Source organism: Cnephaeus nilssonii (assembly GCF_951640355.1).
Source record: "Cnephaeus nilssonii genome assembly, chromosome: 6".
In the NCBI taxonomy this organism is placed as follows: domain Eukaryota; kingdom Metazoa; phylum Chordata; class Mammalia; order Chiroptera; family Vespertilionidae; genus Cnephaeus; species Cnephaeus nilssonii.
The window spans coordinates 1237137-1253729 of NC_137077.1; the positions used below are offsets into that span (position 1 = coordinate 1237137).

Below are 16593 nucleotides of genomic sequence, written 5' to 3' on the forward strand. Positions count from 1 at the left end.
GCAGGGTCAGTGGGACACGCGGTCACCGCCTGACCCTGGGGGAGGGGGTGACACTGCTCAGAAAGTGAGGGACTGATCGTGGCAAGGAAGCGAGCGAGACAGTATTGGCAAAGCGTCCTGTTCTCCAGGCCCCTGAGCGCTCCTGCAGCCGCCTCTCACCGCCCCGCCAGCGTTGGTGCCGCCACTGCACAGACAGCGCGCATCTGCCTGACGGCGGGCGGGCAAACGGGGCACAAAGCGCCCACAACTCGGGAGGCTGGCGCCCGTGTGGAAACAAGCACACAAGCCCAGCGGGGCCTGCTCTGGGGTCACGGGAAGCATCAGAGCCCCGATCCTGGGCCGGTGACAAGCCCCGTGGCACAGGCCACACGTCCCCGTGCCATCCCCTCCTAACCCCGGGCCTGCACTCTCTAAGGACCTGGTGGAGGTGCCCGGCCGGCCTGGCTCCGTGGTTGACCAGGAGGTCACAGTTTGATTCCCAGTCAGGGCGCAAGCCTGAGTTGCGGTCTTGACCCCACTGAGGCGGTCTTGCAAGAGGCAGCCGATCCATGATTCTCTCTCATCATTGATGTTTCTCTCTCTCTCTCCTCTCCCTTCCTCTCTGAAGTCAAGAAATATATATATTTATACTAGTGGCCGGTGCACAAAATTCGTGCACAAGGGTGGGGAGGGTCCCACAGCCCAGCCTGCACCCTCTCCAATCGGACATCCCTCTCGTAATCTGGGACCGCTGGTTCCTAACCGCTCACCTGCCTGCCTGCCTGATCGCCCCTAACTGCCCTCACCTGCCAGCCTGACCTCGTCCCCAACTGCCCTCCCCTGCTGGCCTGATCTCGCCCCCCAACTGCTCTCCCCTGCCGGCCTGATTGCCCCTAACTGCCCTCCCCGGCTGGCCTTATCTCGCCCCCAACTGCCTCGGCCCCCCACCACCATAGCTTTGTCCAGAAGGAAGTTGGATGTCTGGAAGATGGCCGGTCGACCTGGTCTAATTAGCATATTACACTTGCATTAGTATAGATTTTTTTTAAAAAAGCTACAGAGAAACTGGGGCTAAAACACCTGGAAATTTGCCCAACTTCAACCTTCGTGGTGAGACTGGGAGCTGTGTGTGTGCCAATTACACAATCATTCTAAGAACGTGGCCGCTGGGAGCTGTGAGTGAGTGTGCCAATTACACAGTCATTCTAAGAACGTGGTCGCTGGGAGCTGTGAGTGAGTGTGCCAGTTACACAGTCATTCTAAGAACATGGTCGCTGGGAGCTGTGTGTGAGTGTGCCAGTTACACAGTCATTCTAAGAACGTGGTCGCTGGGAGCTGTGTGTGAGTGTGCCAGTTACACAGTCATTCTAAGAACGTGGTCACTGGGAGCTGTGAGTGTGTCATTCTAAGAACGTGGTCGCTGGGAGCTGTGAGTGAGTGTGCCAGTTACACAGTCATTCTAAGAACGTGGTCGCTGGAGCTTTGCGGCCGATAAAAGCCGAGGATAGGGTGTAGCGACACATTAGCGTCTCCAATGAAACGTCCCGTGCCCTGCCCCGCCTCGGGGGTAATGTGTTTCCCACGACCTAAGGCTGTGTCTCAGCCCGTCCTCCCGCTCAGGCCAACTCAGGCCGACCCCGGCCGAGGGGACCGCGGACGCGGAGACCACAGGGCAGACACCCACCGGGTTGTTGCTGGCCTTGCCCGCGAGGATGACCCTGGCCTTGGCCTTGTTCATGTTGAAGTTCCGCAGGTAGGCCTCGTAGATCTGCTTGGCCAGCGACTTGAGGTCCGCGGTTTCCGAATCGTCCACGTCGTGGTCACACGTGAGGATTTCTGCTTTCAGTTTCGCTTTCTCGGATCTTGGCATTCGTCCAAAACGGATTGCTGGGGGAGGGGGGATGGAATGGCGGGGAACACACAGAAGTGAGCAGCGTGGCGAGGGGAGTGCTGACCGCGGCACGCGACGTTCACGCGGGAATGAAACTCGGGATGGAAACTGACAGGTCAGGTCAGAGCTGCCTCAGCCCCACGCCCCTTTCTGCTTTGGAGACGAAAGTGAAACCCAGGCCCCACTGATCCTGCCTCTTTTCAAAGGTTACAGTAGCCCGGCCAGGGTGGCTCAGTGGTTGAACGTCGACCTGTGAACCCGGACGTCACGGTTAGATGCCCGGTCGGGGCACATGCCTTGGGTTGTGGGCGTGCAGGAAGCAGCTGATCAATGATTCTCTCTCATCACTGATGTTTCTCTCTCTCTCTCCCTGAACTCTCTTCCTCTCTGAACTCAATAAAGATATCTATTTTAAAAAACGTTTTAAGGTTAAAATAGAAGGCAGCAGCATGAATCGCTGCTTTGGCAGGACGGGCTCCCGGCTGCTGCCACGGCGCGCCATCAGTCTGTGATGAAGGACAGGAAGGTGAGCTTCGCACCTTTTTCTTTTGCCAGAAGGTAGACGGCAACTTTTATGAGCTCGTTATTTAATTTTTTTAACGTTTTTACTGATTTCAGAGAGGAAGGGAGGGGGAGAGAGAGAGAGAGAGAGAGAGAGAGAGAGAGAGAGAGAGAAACATCAGTGATGAGAGAGAATCATGGATCGGCTGCCTCCTGCACACCCCCCCACTGGGGATCGAGCCCGAAACCTGGGCCTGTGCCCTGACCGGGGATGGAATCGTAACTTCCTGGTTCATAGGTCGACGCTCAATCTCTGCGCACCCTGGTAGGGCTGAACTCATTTCAAATTCACTTTCACATAATAACGGGCATGTTCTACAGTGAGAACAGGCTTTAATGCAATGACACTCACCACAGGGGAGGATGCTTACAACGGCGCGTGCTTCCTGTGTGTGGTGTGAACCCACGGCCCTGTCTGCCATCGGCACTTACAATCGGCTTCCAGTCTCAGTCACCGAGTCTCAGCGTCGGACGCTTCTAACAGGGACTCCGCGCTGGGCTGGCCTCAGCCACCCGAGGCGCTGCCTGTCCCGGGCACTTACGGCCGTGGCATGACCTGGGCATTAACGGCCATGGCATGACCTGGGCATTTACGGCTGCGGCATGACCCGGGCATTAACGGCCATGGCATGACCCGGGCATTTACGGCCATGGCATGACCCGGGCATTAACGACCGCGGCATGACCCGGGCATCGGGCATTAACGGCCGCGGCATGACCCGGGCATTCACGGCCGCGGCACGTGCTTTCCAAATAGCCCTTCCGACGGAGCCGACGGGCCGCGGCCGGGCTGGGAGAGGCGACGCAGCCTTACCTACCGTTATGGGACATCCCGACCGACAGGCACTTGTGGAAGCGGCAGTACTGGCACTTGTTGCGGTTCTTCTTCTGGATCCTGCAGCTCCGCTCGCACTTGTCGTACGCCAGCTTCAGGCGGATGGTTCGCCGGAAGAACCCCTGTGGGAGGCGCGGGCGTGAGGGCAAGGCCTCAGCCACCCCCTGGCTCATGCAGTGTCTCTCTGGGCATGAGCTGAACTCAGAGACATGGTGCTGGGAAGTCTGACACAATTGGGACGAGTTGAAAAAAATTTAAATTTCATTCCAGGGGAAAGTAGAAACAAGAAAACGAGGCAAAATTCAAAATAGTTTCCAGTGTCCTCACCTGGCTTGGAGGGACACAATCCTAACCCCCAAAGAGCTGCTCAGCGCTGCTATAATTTACACAAGTTTTTTTAGTGTATTCTATTTATTTATTTATTTATTTATTTATTTATTTTTTAAATATATTTTATTGATTTTTTACAGAGAGGAAGGGAGAGAGAGAGAGTTAGAAACATCGATGAGAGAGAAACATCGATCAGCTGCCTCCTGCACACCCCCTACTGGGGATGTGCCCGCAACCAAAGTACATGCCCTTGGCCGGAATCGAACCTGGGACCTTTCAGTCCGCAGGCCGACGCTCTATCCACTGAGCCAAACTGGTTTCGGCAAGTGTATTATTTTTTTAAAATATATTTTTATTGACTTCAGAGAGGAAGGGAGAGGGAGAGAGAGAGAGAGAGAAACATCAGTGATGAGAGAGAATCATGGATCAGCTGCCTCCTGCACGCCCCTATGGGGATGGAGCCTGCACTCTGGGCGTGTGCCCTGACCGGGCATCAAACTGTGACCTGGTTCACAGGTTAATGCTCAATCACTGAGCCACGCCGGCCGGGCACATTTCACACAAACTCAGCTTTCCCTCTCTTGTGACATCTATGCTTGTGACTAAAAACTACAGGAATTTTTATAAGAGACTGTTAACTCCCTAAGAGACAAAAGTTATAATAAAATATGAAAGGAAGCCAGCTTTATGCAAACAATTTTTGCTTTATAAAAGCAGCTTGAACTGTATCAGTAAGAAACAACTTTATTATTTATACTTAACAATAAAATTGCATTTTAAAACTCTAAGCAAAGTAACCGAATCGTGCCGAAAAGACCCCCTGGCGGGTAGCTTTCTCAAAGGCCCGTGGTCAGACAGCTGTGACATGGTTCATGTCTGTGTTTGGCTCTTTTTCTCTGCTCTCCGCCCCCCCCCCCACCCACAGCTGTGCCCGAGGCCTGACAGGACCACAGGGGACTGAGAGGGAGGTTCCTATATCTGTTTGCCCGGCCATCTAGGCTCGTAAGGTAGGATGGCCGAAGTACGTCTGAGATTATGAGGAAGGGAGAAGAGAGACTTTTAAAAGTCAGGATGCAGAGACAATCTGGCTCATGTGGCCGTCCTATCTGCACACCAGGCTGCTTCACGTGGCCGTCCTACCCGCGCACCAGGCTGGCTCACGTGGCCGTCCTATCTGCACACCAGGCTGCCTCACGTGGCCGTCCTACCTCCACACCAGGTGCCTCACGTGGCCGTCCTACCTCCACACCAGGCTGCCTCACGTGGCCGTCCTACCTCCGCACCAGGCTGCCTCACGTGGCCATCCTACCTCCACACCAGGCTGCCTCACGTGGCCGTCCTACCTGCGCACCAGGCTGCCTCACGTGGCCGTCCTACCTCCACACCAGGTGCCTCACGTGGCCGTCCTACCTCCGCACCAGGCTGCCTCACGTGGCCGTCCTACCTCCACACCAGGCTGCCTCACGTGGCCGTCCTACCTCCACACCAGGCTGCCTCACGTGGCCGTCCTACCTGCGCACCAGGCTGCCTCACGTGGCCGTCCTACCTCCGCACCAGGCTGCCTCACGTGGCCGTCCTACCTCCACACCAGGTGCCTCACGTGGCCGTCCTACCTCCACACCAGGCTGCCTCACGTGGCCGTCCTACCTGCGCACCAGGCTGCCTCACGTGGCCGTCCTACCTCCACACCAGGTGCCTCACGTGGCCGTCCTACCTCCACACCAGGCTGCCTCACGTGGCCGTCCTACCTGCGCACCAGGCTGCCTCACGTGGCCGTCCTACCTCCACACCAGGTGCCTCACGTGGCCATCCTACCTCCACACCAGGCTGCCTCACGTGGCCATCCTACCTGCGCACCAGGCTGCCTCACGTGGCCGTCCTACCTCCACACCAGGCTGCCTCACGTGGCCGTCCTACCTGCGCACCAGGCTGCCTCACGTGGCCATCCTACCTGCGCACCAGGCTGCCTCACGTGGCCGTCCTACCTGCGCACCAGGCTGCCTCACGTGGCCGTCCTACCTGCGCACCAGGCTGCCTCACGTGGCCGTCCTACCTGCGCACCAGGCTGCCTCACGTGGCCGTCCTACCTGCGCACCAGGCTGCCTCACGTGGCCGTCCTACCTGCGCACCAGGCTGCCTCACGTGGCCGTCCTACCTGCGCACCAGGCTGCCTCACGTGGCCGTCCTACCTGCGCACCAGGCTGCCTCACGTGGCCGTCCTACCCGCGCACCAGGCTGCCTCACGTGGCCGTCCTACCCGCGCCCCAGGCTGGCTCGGGCAGGTGCCGGGGTTGGGAGCGTGCAGCATGCGGCGTCCATTGGAGGCCATGGATTCCCCCAAAGCGAGTCAGCTCGCCAGCGTGCACAAGGAAGTGGTCCCCTGTAACCAGCACTCAGACGACCAGCTCTGCCGTGCGTCACGCGTGAGGCCGCCTGACGTGCATGTAATGGGAAGCGGACGCGATGCCGTGGGAGCTGCAGGTGTCGGCACGTGGTCCTTACTGTCACGCTGGAAAGCCACCGCCGGGCCAGTGACCCCGTGGGCAGAATGCCGGGGACACGGCCTGACCCGCTGAGCCGCTGGCCCTGCGTCACGTGTGTGTGGTGGTCTGGCCGAGCGAGCCCGAGACGAGGAGCCGCCCCGGGTGCTCATGGGGCGTCCGGGCAGCAGCAGGCTGGCTGCCGCGCTGTGGGCCGCTGAGCGAGAAAGACTGTGCGTCCCGGTCGCCATGGGACCACTGCTCTCCCCGGCGTGCGGGTGAGGATGAGGAGCTGGGGACCGTATCCACGGGCAGGGCCCCTGAGCGCGGCGCACGTGCCTCTGAGCGGCGTTCACAGGCAGCGGGGCCTGCAGACTCTCCGCGGAGAGACGTCCCTGCCGCTTCGCTCAGCTCCCCCCCCTGCCGCGGGCAGATCCGTTTCCGTGCGGACAAACACGTGTGTGAAACAGAAGGGCCCTGGCCGGGGCGGCTCCGTGGACAGTGTCGGCCTGCGGACCGAAGGGTCCCGGGTTTGATTCCGGTCAAGGGCATGGACCTCGGTTGCGGGCTCCTCCCCGTCCCAGGCCCTGGTCGGGACACGTGCAGGAGGCGACCCATCGATGTGTTTCTCTCACATCGATGTTTCTCTCTGTCTCTCCCTCTCTCTTCCACTCTCCCTAAAAACCAATGGGAAAATGTCCTTGGGTGAGGATAAAAATAATAAAATAAAATAAATAAAATAAAATAAAATAATAAAATAAAATAATAAAATAAAATAAAATGAACCACACGTGGTCCCTGGAGCAGGCCGCCTGCTTCCTCCTCGGGGGCCCACGTACCTTGCAGCCTTCACACGCGTGAACCCCGTAATGGTAGCCCGAGGCTTTGTCCCCACAGATTCTGCATTCGATGTTGAGCGCTGTGCTGGAGGCCTCATCGGCGCCGGGGGCCACGGGGTAAGAGACGGATGAGGGGCTCGAAGCCGGGGACAGCGTGTCTGAGGACAGACAGGAGACGCTGGTGAGTTTTCACAGCACCCCCCCCCCCAACCCGTCTGTGTCTCAGTCAACTTCGTGAGAGTCTGGCTTCACAGGGAGAGGCTGAGTGAGGAGTGTCCGCGGTGGGCGGGGCTCCCAGCCCGAGTCGCCCCTGTCCTGGGCTGTCCCAGCCCCTCCTGTGCCCCCGCCACTGGCATCGCCCACACGCCTGCCGAGCTGCCCGGGCCCTAGACCTGCAGACCCGGCTGTCTCGCCGGTCCCTCCACCCACGGGCTCCCCCACAGAACCCGTTCCTTTGTCTGCTCCCTCCCAGCTCTTCTCAATTAACTCAGCGCACGGCACCGGGGCAGCATGAAAACCCACGTGGGCAACGCCAAAGCATGACCCGTGAGAGAACAGAACAAGTTGGACTCTCTCTTTTTTAAAAATATTTTTTTACTGACTTCAGAGAGGAAGGGAGAGGGAGAGAGAGAGAGAAACATCAATGGTGAGAGAGAATCATGGATCGGCTGCCTCCTGCACACCCCCCACTGGGGATCGAGCCCGCAACCCGGGCCTGTGCCCCGACCGGGAATCGAACCGTGACCTCCTGGCTCACAGGTCGACGCTCAGCCCGGAGCCGACAGGGCTAAGCCGCACTCTCTTAAAATGAAAACGTGTGCTCGCAGGACACACTGCTCAGAAAGTGAGACAGCACGGAGCAGAGCACATTGGCAGGACATGCATCTGACCAAGGTCCGGAGCTCCGGGGCGCAAAGGAGAGGGAGCGGCCCGCACTCCAGCCATAAGGCCCTGGGGCAGGCAGGGCTACAGGGACAGACAGGGCTGCGGGGACAGGCAGGGCTACAGGGACAGGCAGGGCTGCGGGGACAGACAGGGCTACAGGGACAGGCAGGGCCGCGGGGGCAGACAGGGCCGCGGGGACAGGCAGGGCTGCGGGGACAGGCAGGGCTGCGGGGACAGGGACAGGCAGGGCTACAGGGACAGGCAGGGCTGCGGGGACAGGCAGGGCTACAGGGACAGGCAGGGCCGCGGGGGCAGACAGGGCCGCGGGGACAGGCAGGGCTGCGGGGACAGGCAGGGCTGCGGGGACAGGGACAGGCAGGGCTACAGGGACAGGCAGGGCTGCGGGGACAGGCAGGGCTACAGGGACAGACAGGGCTGCAGGGACAGGCAGGGCTGCAGGGACAGACAGGGCTGCGGGGACAGGCAGGGCTGCGGGGACAGACAGGGCTGCGGGGGACAGGGACAGGCAGGGCTGCGGGGACAGACAGGGCTACGGGGACAGGCAGGGCTGCGGGGACAGGGACAGGCAGGGCTGCGGGGACAGGCAGGGCTGCGGGGACAGGCAGGGCTGCGGGGACAGGGACAGGCAGGGCTGCGGGGACAGACAGGGCTACGGGGACAGGCAGGGCTGCGGGGACAGGCAGGGCTGCGGGGACAGGCAGGGCTGCGGGGACAGGGACAGACAGGGCTGCGGGGACAGGCAGGGCTGCGGGGACAGGCAGGGCTGCGGGGACAGGGACAGGCAGGGCTGCGGGGACAGACAGGGCTGCGGGGACAGGCAGGGCTGCGGGGACAGGGACAGGCAGGGCTGCGGGGACAGACAGGGCTACAGGGACAGGCAGGGCTGCGGGGACAGACAGGGCTGCGGGGACAGGCAGGGCTGCGGGGACAGGGACAGGCAGGGCTGCGGGGACAGACAGGGCTACGGGGACAGGCAGGGCTGCGGGGACAGGCAGGGCTGCAGGGACAGGCAGGGCTGCGGGGACAGACAGGGCTACGGGGACAGGCAGGGCTGCGGGGACAGGCAGGGCTGCGGGGACAGGCAGGGCTGCGGGGACAGGCAGGGCTGCAGGGACAGACAGGGCTGCGGGGACAGGCAGGGCTGCGGGGACAGGCAGGGCTGCGGGAACAGACAGGGCTGCAGGGACAGGCAGGGCTGCGGGGACAGGCAGGGCTGCGGGGACAGGCAGGGCTGCGGGGACAGGCAGGGCTGCGAGGACAGGGACAGACAGGGCTGCGGGGACAGGGACAGACAGGGCTGCGGGGACAGGCAGGGCTGCGGGGACAGGCAGGGCTGCGGGGACAGGGACAGGCAGGGCTGCGGGGACAGACAGGGCTGCGGGGACAGGCAGGGCTGCGGGGACAGGGACAGGCAGGGCTGCGGGGACAGACAGGGCTACAGGGACAGGCAGGGCTGCGGGGACAGACAGGGCTGCGGGGACAGGCAGGGCTGCGGGGACAGGGACAGGCAGGGCTGCGGGGACAGACAGGGCTACGGGGACAGGCAGGGCTGCGGGGACAGGCAGGGCTGCAGGGACAGGCAGGGCTGCGGGGACAGACAGGGCTACGGGGACAGGCAGGGCTGCGGGGACAGGCAGGGCTGCGGGGACAGGCAGGGCTGCGGGGACAGGCAGGGCTGCAGGGACAGACAGGGCTGCGGGGACAGGCAGGGCTGCGGGGACAGGCAGGGCTGCGGGAACAGACAGGGCTGCAGGGACAGGCAGGGCTGCGGGGACAGGCAGGGCTGCGGGGACAGGCAGGGCTGCGGGGACAGGCAGGGCTGCGAGGACAGGGACAGACAGGGCTGCGGGGACAGGCAGGGCTGCGGGGACAGGCAGGGCTGCGAGGACAGGGACAGACAGGGCTGCGGGGACAGGCAGGGCTGCGGGGACAGGGACAGACAGGGCTGCGGGGACAGGCAGGGCTGCGGGGGAACAGACAGGGCTGCGGGGACAGGGACAGGCAGGGCTGCGGGGACAGACAGGGCCGCGGGGACAGGCAGGGCTGCGGGGACAGGCAGGGCTGCGGGGACAGGCAGGGCTGCGGGAACAGGCAGGGCTGCGGGGACAGGGACAGACAGGGCTGCGGGGACAGGCAGGGCTGCGGGGACAGGCAGGGCTGCGGGGCCGGGGAAAGCAGCGTTGCGCGGTGGGGCCGGGCAGGCCGGGCTGAGGACCGGGCACAGGGGTTCCGTGGCGGTCGGGGAGCTACTCGTATAAAAACGTGACCGTGGACGCGTGAGGCTATGCGCTTGTCAAAGCCCACAGAACTGTCAGCACCGAGCGGACCTCAATGCTGCAGATAAAGCAAACGTAACGCGGGAGGGCTGGGAGCCCGGATGGAAGGCGGGGTGCCCCCCGAAGAACCTACGGGGCTCCACGTGTGGAAGAAGCTCGCTGAGGGCAGAGGCTGACCTGGAGCCGGGAATGGTGGGGTCGGAGGCGAAAGGCCACGCTGCCGATGAAGCAGCCGGGGGCCGGGCCCACATGAAACCACCGCACACACCCCTGGGGACCAACAACTGATGGGCGAGTGCGGAGGGCGGGCCGTGCGGAGGGCGGGCCGGGCTCTCCTGCCGGAGCGGAGCCTGGCGAGTAGGACAGGAGGAGGAGGAGGCCGGAATGGCCCCGCAGAGATGGCGGCTGCAGACGGCGATGTGTGCAGACGCGAGTTACTGCGTCTTTGCTCTGTCGGCGGAGAGAGACGAAAAGAAAAGAGACGCAGGGGCAACCGGAAATGACCCGAGGGGACACCCCGGGGCTCCCGGGAGCTGGACACGCGCTGGTCCCACCACGCACAGCGGGCAGCCCCCGGATTCACGGCCATCTGGCAAAGGGCTTCGCCTCAGTATCGGACAAAACCACCTCTGGCGTCAAAGCAAGGCCTAAAAGGGTAAAACACTTTTCAAGCAATTTAACTGCGTCCTGGAACAAAGCTCAAGAATGTCCACAGGAAGACAAGAATGCCCGTCACCAACACAACGTATGACACCCAATCAAAAATGACACACACACACAAAGAAGCAGAAAATATGACCCGTAATAAGGAGGGAAATCAATGTGCTGAAACGGACCCAGAAACCACCCGGTGCGAGGTTTTGTAGACAAGAGGCCTTTTTAAATGTCCGAGAAGCCGATGAAAGACCGGACATGTCCGGTAGAGAGAGGGGTAAAAAACAAACCATGATTTCATAATACCTGGTATGAAGAACATACTGAATGGGACTGGGAGAAGATTAGACAGGCCAGAAGGAAGATCAGTAAACTCAAAGACATGGCAAAATAAACTATCCAAAATGAAACACAGACTGAAATAAGACGGGGGGGCGGGGGGGAGGGGGAAAGAGGGGGAGGAGGAGGAGGAGGAGGAGGAGGAGGAAGAACATAGTTTCATCTGTGAAATCTACCAAGCATCTGAAAAATAAAATCAGCCCTAACAGGTTTGGCTCAGTGGATAGAGCGTCGGCCTGCGGACTGAGGGGTCCCAGGTTCGATTCCGGTCAAGGGCATGTACTTTGGTTGTGGGCACATCCCCAGTGGGGGGTGTGCAGGAGGCAGCTGATTGATGTTTCTCTCTCATCGATGTTTCTAACTCTCTCTCTCTCCCTCTCTGTAAAAAATCAATAAAATATATTTAAATAAATAAATAAGTAAAATCAATTCTACAGAAATACTTCCAAAAAAAAAAACAAAAACGGAAGAGGAGGGAACACTCCCTAACTCACCCATGCGGCCAGCACTAATCTAATACCAACACCAGACAAAGACTACAAGAAAAGAAAACAGGACCAATACACTGCATGTACACGGATGCAAAGATTCCTAAAATGTTAGCAAGTGAAATCCAACCATACACGAAGACCAAGTAGGATTTATCCCGGAAATGCAAGGTTGTCTCAACCTGTGACCATCAAACAATGTGATTCACTATATGAACAAACTAAGAAGGAAAAGCAATTTGATCCTCTTACTTGATGCAGGAAAAGTATCAGGGAAAAAAATCCAACATCCATTCTTGATAAAAACTCACCAAGAGCTAGAATTAGAATGAAGAGCAGTTATAAGACATGACAGCTAACATCATACTTAGCGGCGAGAGACTGAAGGAATGCTTGCTTCCCCGCCCAGAGCAGGAACAAGGCGGGAATGTGTCACCCCTCATTGTACTGGAGGTTCTGACCAGCGTAATCCGACAAGAACAATCAATAAAAGGCATCCAGCCCTAACCGGTTTGGCTCAGTGGATAGAGGGTCGACCTGCGGACTCAAGGGTCCCAGATTCGATTCCGGTCAAGGGCATGTACCTTGGTTGTAGGCACATACCCAGTAGGGGGTGTGCAGGAGGCAGCTGATCAATGTTTCTCTCTCATCAATGTTTCTAACTCTTTGTCCCTCTCCCTTCCTCTCTGTAAGAAATCAATAAAATATATTAAAAAATAACAAAATAAAAAAATAAAAGGCATCCCGCTAGAACAGGAAGAAGGGAAACTGTCTTTAAGTACAGGTGACACAACTCTCTGTGTGGGAAATCCTAAAGCAAGTACATAAAACTCCCGGAACGGATTAATCAGCTGAACAAGAGTGTGGGCCAGAAGATCAACGGTCAATCAACTGCATTTTTATCAACAGCAACGAATGATCAGAAATCGAAATTTGGAAAATATTTACAACCGCATCAAAAAAAGCATGAGACACCTGGCCATCAGTCTGACGAGACGCGCGAAAGACGGGAGCACGGAAAACGACAAAACATTGCCGAGGGCAGTTAAAGGCCTAACATCAATGGAGAAGCCCGGTCTTGGCTCAGGAGACTCGGCGTTCTTAAGGTGTCCGTCTCCCCCCACAGTGATCGACGGCTTCCACGCGACCCCAGTCAGAGCCTCGGCAGGCTGCTTGGGGCTACGCGGACACGCTGACTCCGGAGTGAAGGTGGGAATAGAAAGGGCCCAGGACCCTCAAACGTCTTCAGGGAAGGAGCATCAGGTTGAGGACGTACGCCCCCCGACCTCGGGAGGCTGTGGCCTTGGTGTCAAATGAGACCCACGCGCCCACGGAACGGCACGGAGATCAGAAATAGACGCCCGCACGCACGGCCGGCGGTTCTGGACTAAGGTGCGGAGGCCGCTGGGTGGAGGCAGCCGCCGGTTTAACAGACGCCGCCCGAGCGATGACAGATGCAAAAGGCAGGAGAGCAGTGAGGTCAGGGTAACCCTGAGAGCACACTTCCGGAAGCGACGGCGGGTCAGACACGGACGGTTCTCGGGTCTGACGCCGGGCACGGTCCATGAAGGAAACAGCTCTGGTCGTCGGACGCCGTCACGTCCAGGGCGCCACGCTCCTGGAGGGCCCCAATCAGAGGAGGGAAGGGCAGCCGGACCCGGAGGAGCAGCGTAAGCCACACAGCTCGCGGTGTTCCTGAGCCGCAGCGAGAAGCTCAGCGCAAAGACGGGCTGGAGGTTTGCACAGAAGCTTCACCAAAGAAGATCAAGGCAAATGCGTGAAGGAGAAGGTGCTCTCCCTCCTCCCCCGCCCCCCCCTGCTCCTGGCTGGCCCACCGCCCCTCCTGCGCCTCCTGTCAGCAGCGTCTGTCCCCCAGCTTCGGAGCTCGCCCTTCCCACTGCCGTCTGTCCGCAGGTTTTACCCGAGAACAGCTTCCGGCCTGTAAGGGCACGGAGACCACCTTCCAGGGGCGGGAATGAGCGAGAACGCGGCAGAGAGGAGCCGGGGAGGGCAAGGCCCCAGACCTTCACCAGACGTGGCCACGGAGACCCTTCTCGCGACTCCCCCAGGGCCCCCGTGCCCCCCGCTCAGCCGGAAACCGCACCCAGACCTCGTTCCCAGCCACAAGCTGCCGCTCCTCGCTGATCTGGTCACCGGCTCCCGTCCCCGCCCCAGACCACTTCCGCCAAGGAGTCCCGTGCCCCGCCCCGTCCAGACGGTCCTTCAAACCAGGTGCCGCTCACAGCACGTGCTGGGGGGGGGGTATTTTTTCCACTGACTTTTAGGAAGAGTGGAAGGGAGCGGGAGGGAAGGGGAAGGGGGGGAGAGAGAGATCATGTGTCAACCCCAGACTCCTCAGCCCGCTGGGCGACACTCTAACCACCGAGTCCCGCTGGCCGGGCTGCCTCGTCCCTCTTCACGCAGGAAGTGGGGGGTGGCTCACACACCTTCCAGGGTTAAAACGCAGCAGCCCGGCCGGCGTGGCTCAGGGTCAACCGAGGAACCAGGAGGTCGCAGTCGGGTCCCGGTCAGGACACACGCCCGGGTTGCGGGCTCGAACCCCAGTGCGGGGCGTGCAGGAGGCAGCCAGACAATGATTCTCCCTCATCATGGATGTTTCTCTCTCCCTCCCCCTTCCTCTCTGACATCGATAAAAATACATATATTTTGAAAAGGAGTCATTTCTATTACACCAGGGTGTCTGTTTTCAAGGAGTACAGGAGGGGCGCAAGCAGGGCCACGGTCGTCGCCTGAAAGATGTCACTGTCGCTGCAGGAGATGCCACCCCCCCCCCCCCCCCGCCAAAGGGCACCTCTCCTGGGGGAGAAACGGGCTCCCCGGGACCGCACTCACCCGTGATGGCGGAGCCCTCCGACCCGGGGCCGCTCCCCAGGTACTGGTAGTCGGCGAAGCTGAAGCTGCCGGAGCTGTCCTCGCCGACGGGCTGGGACATGTCCTGGATGCTCCCCATTTCCTGGAGAAACTCCTCGGACAGCGGGCTCTCCAGGTCGTCGGCCTCGAGGGGGAAGAGGGAGCAGATCGGGCTCTCGGTGTCCACCATCCTGCCCAGCGGCGCCGGCCGCCCGGCCCGCGCCCACCCGCTGCCGGGAGCTGGAGGAGAGAGAAGCGGCCGGTGAAGCCGACCCGGAGGGACCCGGTCCCCACTCCCGGAAACGTCCTTTACCGGGGAAGACGCCGTGGACCCGTGCCCCAGCGCGGACAGGGGCGCCCCCTTGCCTCTGTGCGAGTCTTTTTCTTTTTTTAATGTTTTCATTGATTTTTTTTAGAGAGAGAAGGGGGAGGGAGAGGGAGAGATAGAAACATCCATGATGAGAGAGACTCGTGGATCAGCTGCCTCCTGCACGCCCCACACCTGACCGAGCCCGCAACCCTGGCCGGGAATCGAACCGTGACCTCCTGGTTCATAGGTCGACGCTCCACCACTGAGCCACGCCGGCAGGTGGGAGTGGGCTTTTTGGCACGCCTTCTGGAAAAGCTCTCCCAGCCTTCTAAAGAGTTATGGGGGTGGGGTGGGGGGAGGCTGTGTCTCACTTGGGTCGGGGCTTGCGTCTGGATAAGCTCACTGAGAAAATGAAAATCTTTAAACCAAACGTTTAAGGCGCCTTTGCCAACCGAGCCGGGAATCAGCCATCCATCACCAGTCACGCTGCGTGCTGAGCTCAAGCCACGGATCGGAGGCGGCCCGGGCCGCGGCCGACACACAGTCCCTGCTCTCGGGGAACAGACGGCGAGCAAATAAACACGTCCACGCTCGGCAGGTCGGAGGGACACGGTGACGCAGGAGAGTGGACGGGAAATGGACTCTGGCCCACACGGGCGGCCCCGATGGGGACAGTGAGAGCTGAGGAAGGAGGGGGAGCTGTACAGGGGCCGGGGGGGGGGGGGGGGCAGCGTCCCAGCAAGTCGACAGCAAGCGCACAGGCCCGGGAGGGGAGCGCGGGTCGGGCCGGCTGGGCACAGGCAGGCCCGTGCGGCGGAGGCTGGGCCCGGGGACAGCGGGGGGGACAGGCCCCCCGGCACCCTCGGTCACTCACGTGGGCACGCCCAAGAAATGCTTGTGCAGCAACAGACACGTCGGAGTTTAAAACAATCTACGTCGGCGAGTCCCCGGCAAAGCCAGGCAGGTTCCACTCACAAGCGAAAGAAGGGTCTCCCGTGAGCACCGCGAGGGCCGGGCAGTGTCCCCCCGATCCACGCGCGGGGGTCCCGCCTGGCCCCAGGACGCGGCCGGACTCAGAGAGGAGGAGGAGGCGGCGAGACTAACGGTGTTCAGGTGGACCCTGAGCCATCCGACTGGTGTCCTTGGGAGAAGAGAGGCTCGGACTCACAGACCCCGGGGATGTGTGAGGACAGCGAGGTCGCCGCCTGCAGGCCACGGAGCGGCCTCCGGAGACACCAGACCGCTGACTCGTGGGTCTCGGACGTCGGGCCTCCGGGCCGTGAAGAAGGCACTGCCTGCTGTCCCAGCCGCCGGCCCGTGGTCCTCTGTTTTGGTGCCGAGCACAGGAACACGGGTACAAAGTCCAACAGCGTGTCTCCCGAGCTGGCGGCCAGCCCTCTGCTCAAACACCCCCTGTGCCCTCCAGACCGACGGCCCTTCACCTCGGCACCTTGGGGCCTGCATGACCTGTCTCCGGCCTGGCCCCCGCCCCGTGCCCACGGCCACCGCCGCACTGGCCGGGGACGGCCCAGACCTCGCCAGCTCCACCCGCCCCTGTGCCCTCGCAGCATCCAGGGCGGACAGCTGTCCAGCCGGGAGCACAGGACCACCAGCAGCTGGTCTTCGACTAACGGGACAACGTGAGGCTCCGGGCCCTGCAGCACGCGAGGTCGGGTGTTCTGAGTTCTCATCATTTCATTTCCAAGTGCTTTTTTAACAAATATATTTGTATTGATTTCAGAGAGGAAAGGAGAGGGAGAGAGAGAAATGTGAATGATGAGAGAGAATCATTGATCGGCTGCCTCCTGCACACCAACTGGGGATCGAGCCCGCA

At 60.7% G+C, this 16593-nt stretch overlaps 1 protein-coding gene across 8 annotated transcripts in view; it reads right to left on the bottom strand.

The window, feature by feature from the left end:
• PPARA (peroxisome proliferator activated receptor alpha) overlaps positions 1–16593 on the bottom strand; it is a 69900-nt gene that overhangs the window by 29891 nt on the left and 23416 nt on the right. For all 8 annotated transcript variants that reach the window (XM_079774522.1, XM_079774517.1, XM_079774519.1 and 5 more), the window contains 4 exons: positions 14432–14689; positions 6916–7073; positions 3250–3388; positions 1664–1866 (listed from right to left, as the gene is read on the bottom strand). In XM_079774522.1, the coding sequence (XP_079630648.1) occupies positions 1664–1866; positions 3250–3388; positions 6916–7073; positions 14432–14689 (758 nt within the window). The remainder of the gene's footprint in view (positions 1–1663; positions 1867–3249; positions 3389–6915; positions 7074–14431; positions 14690–16593) is intronic.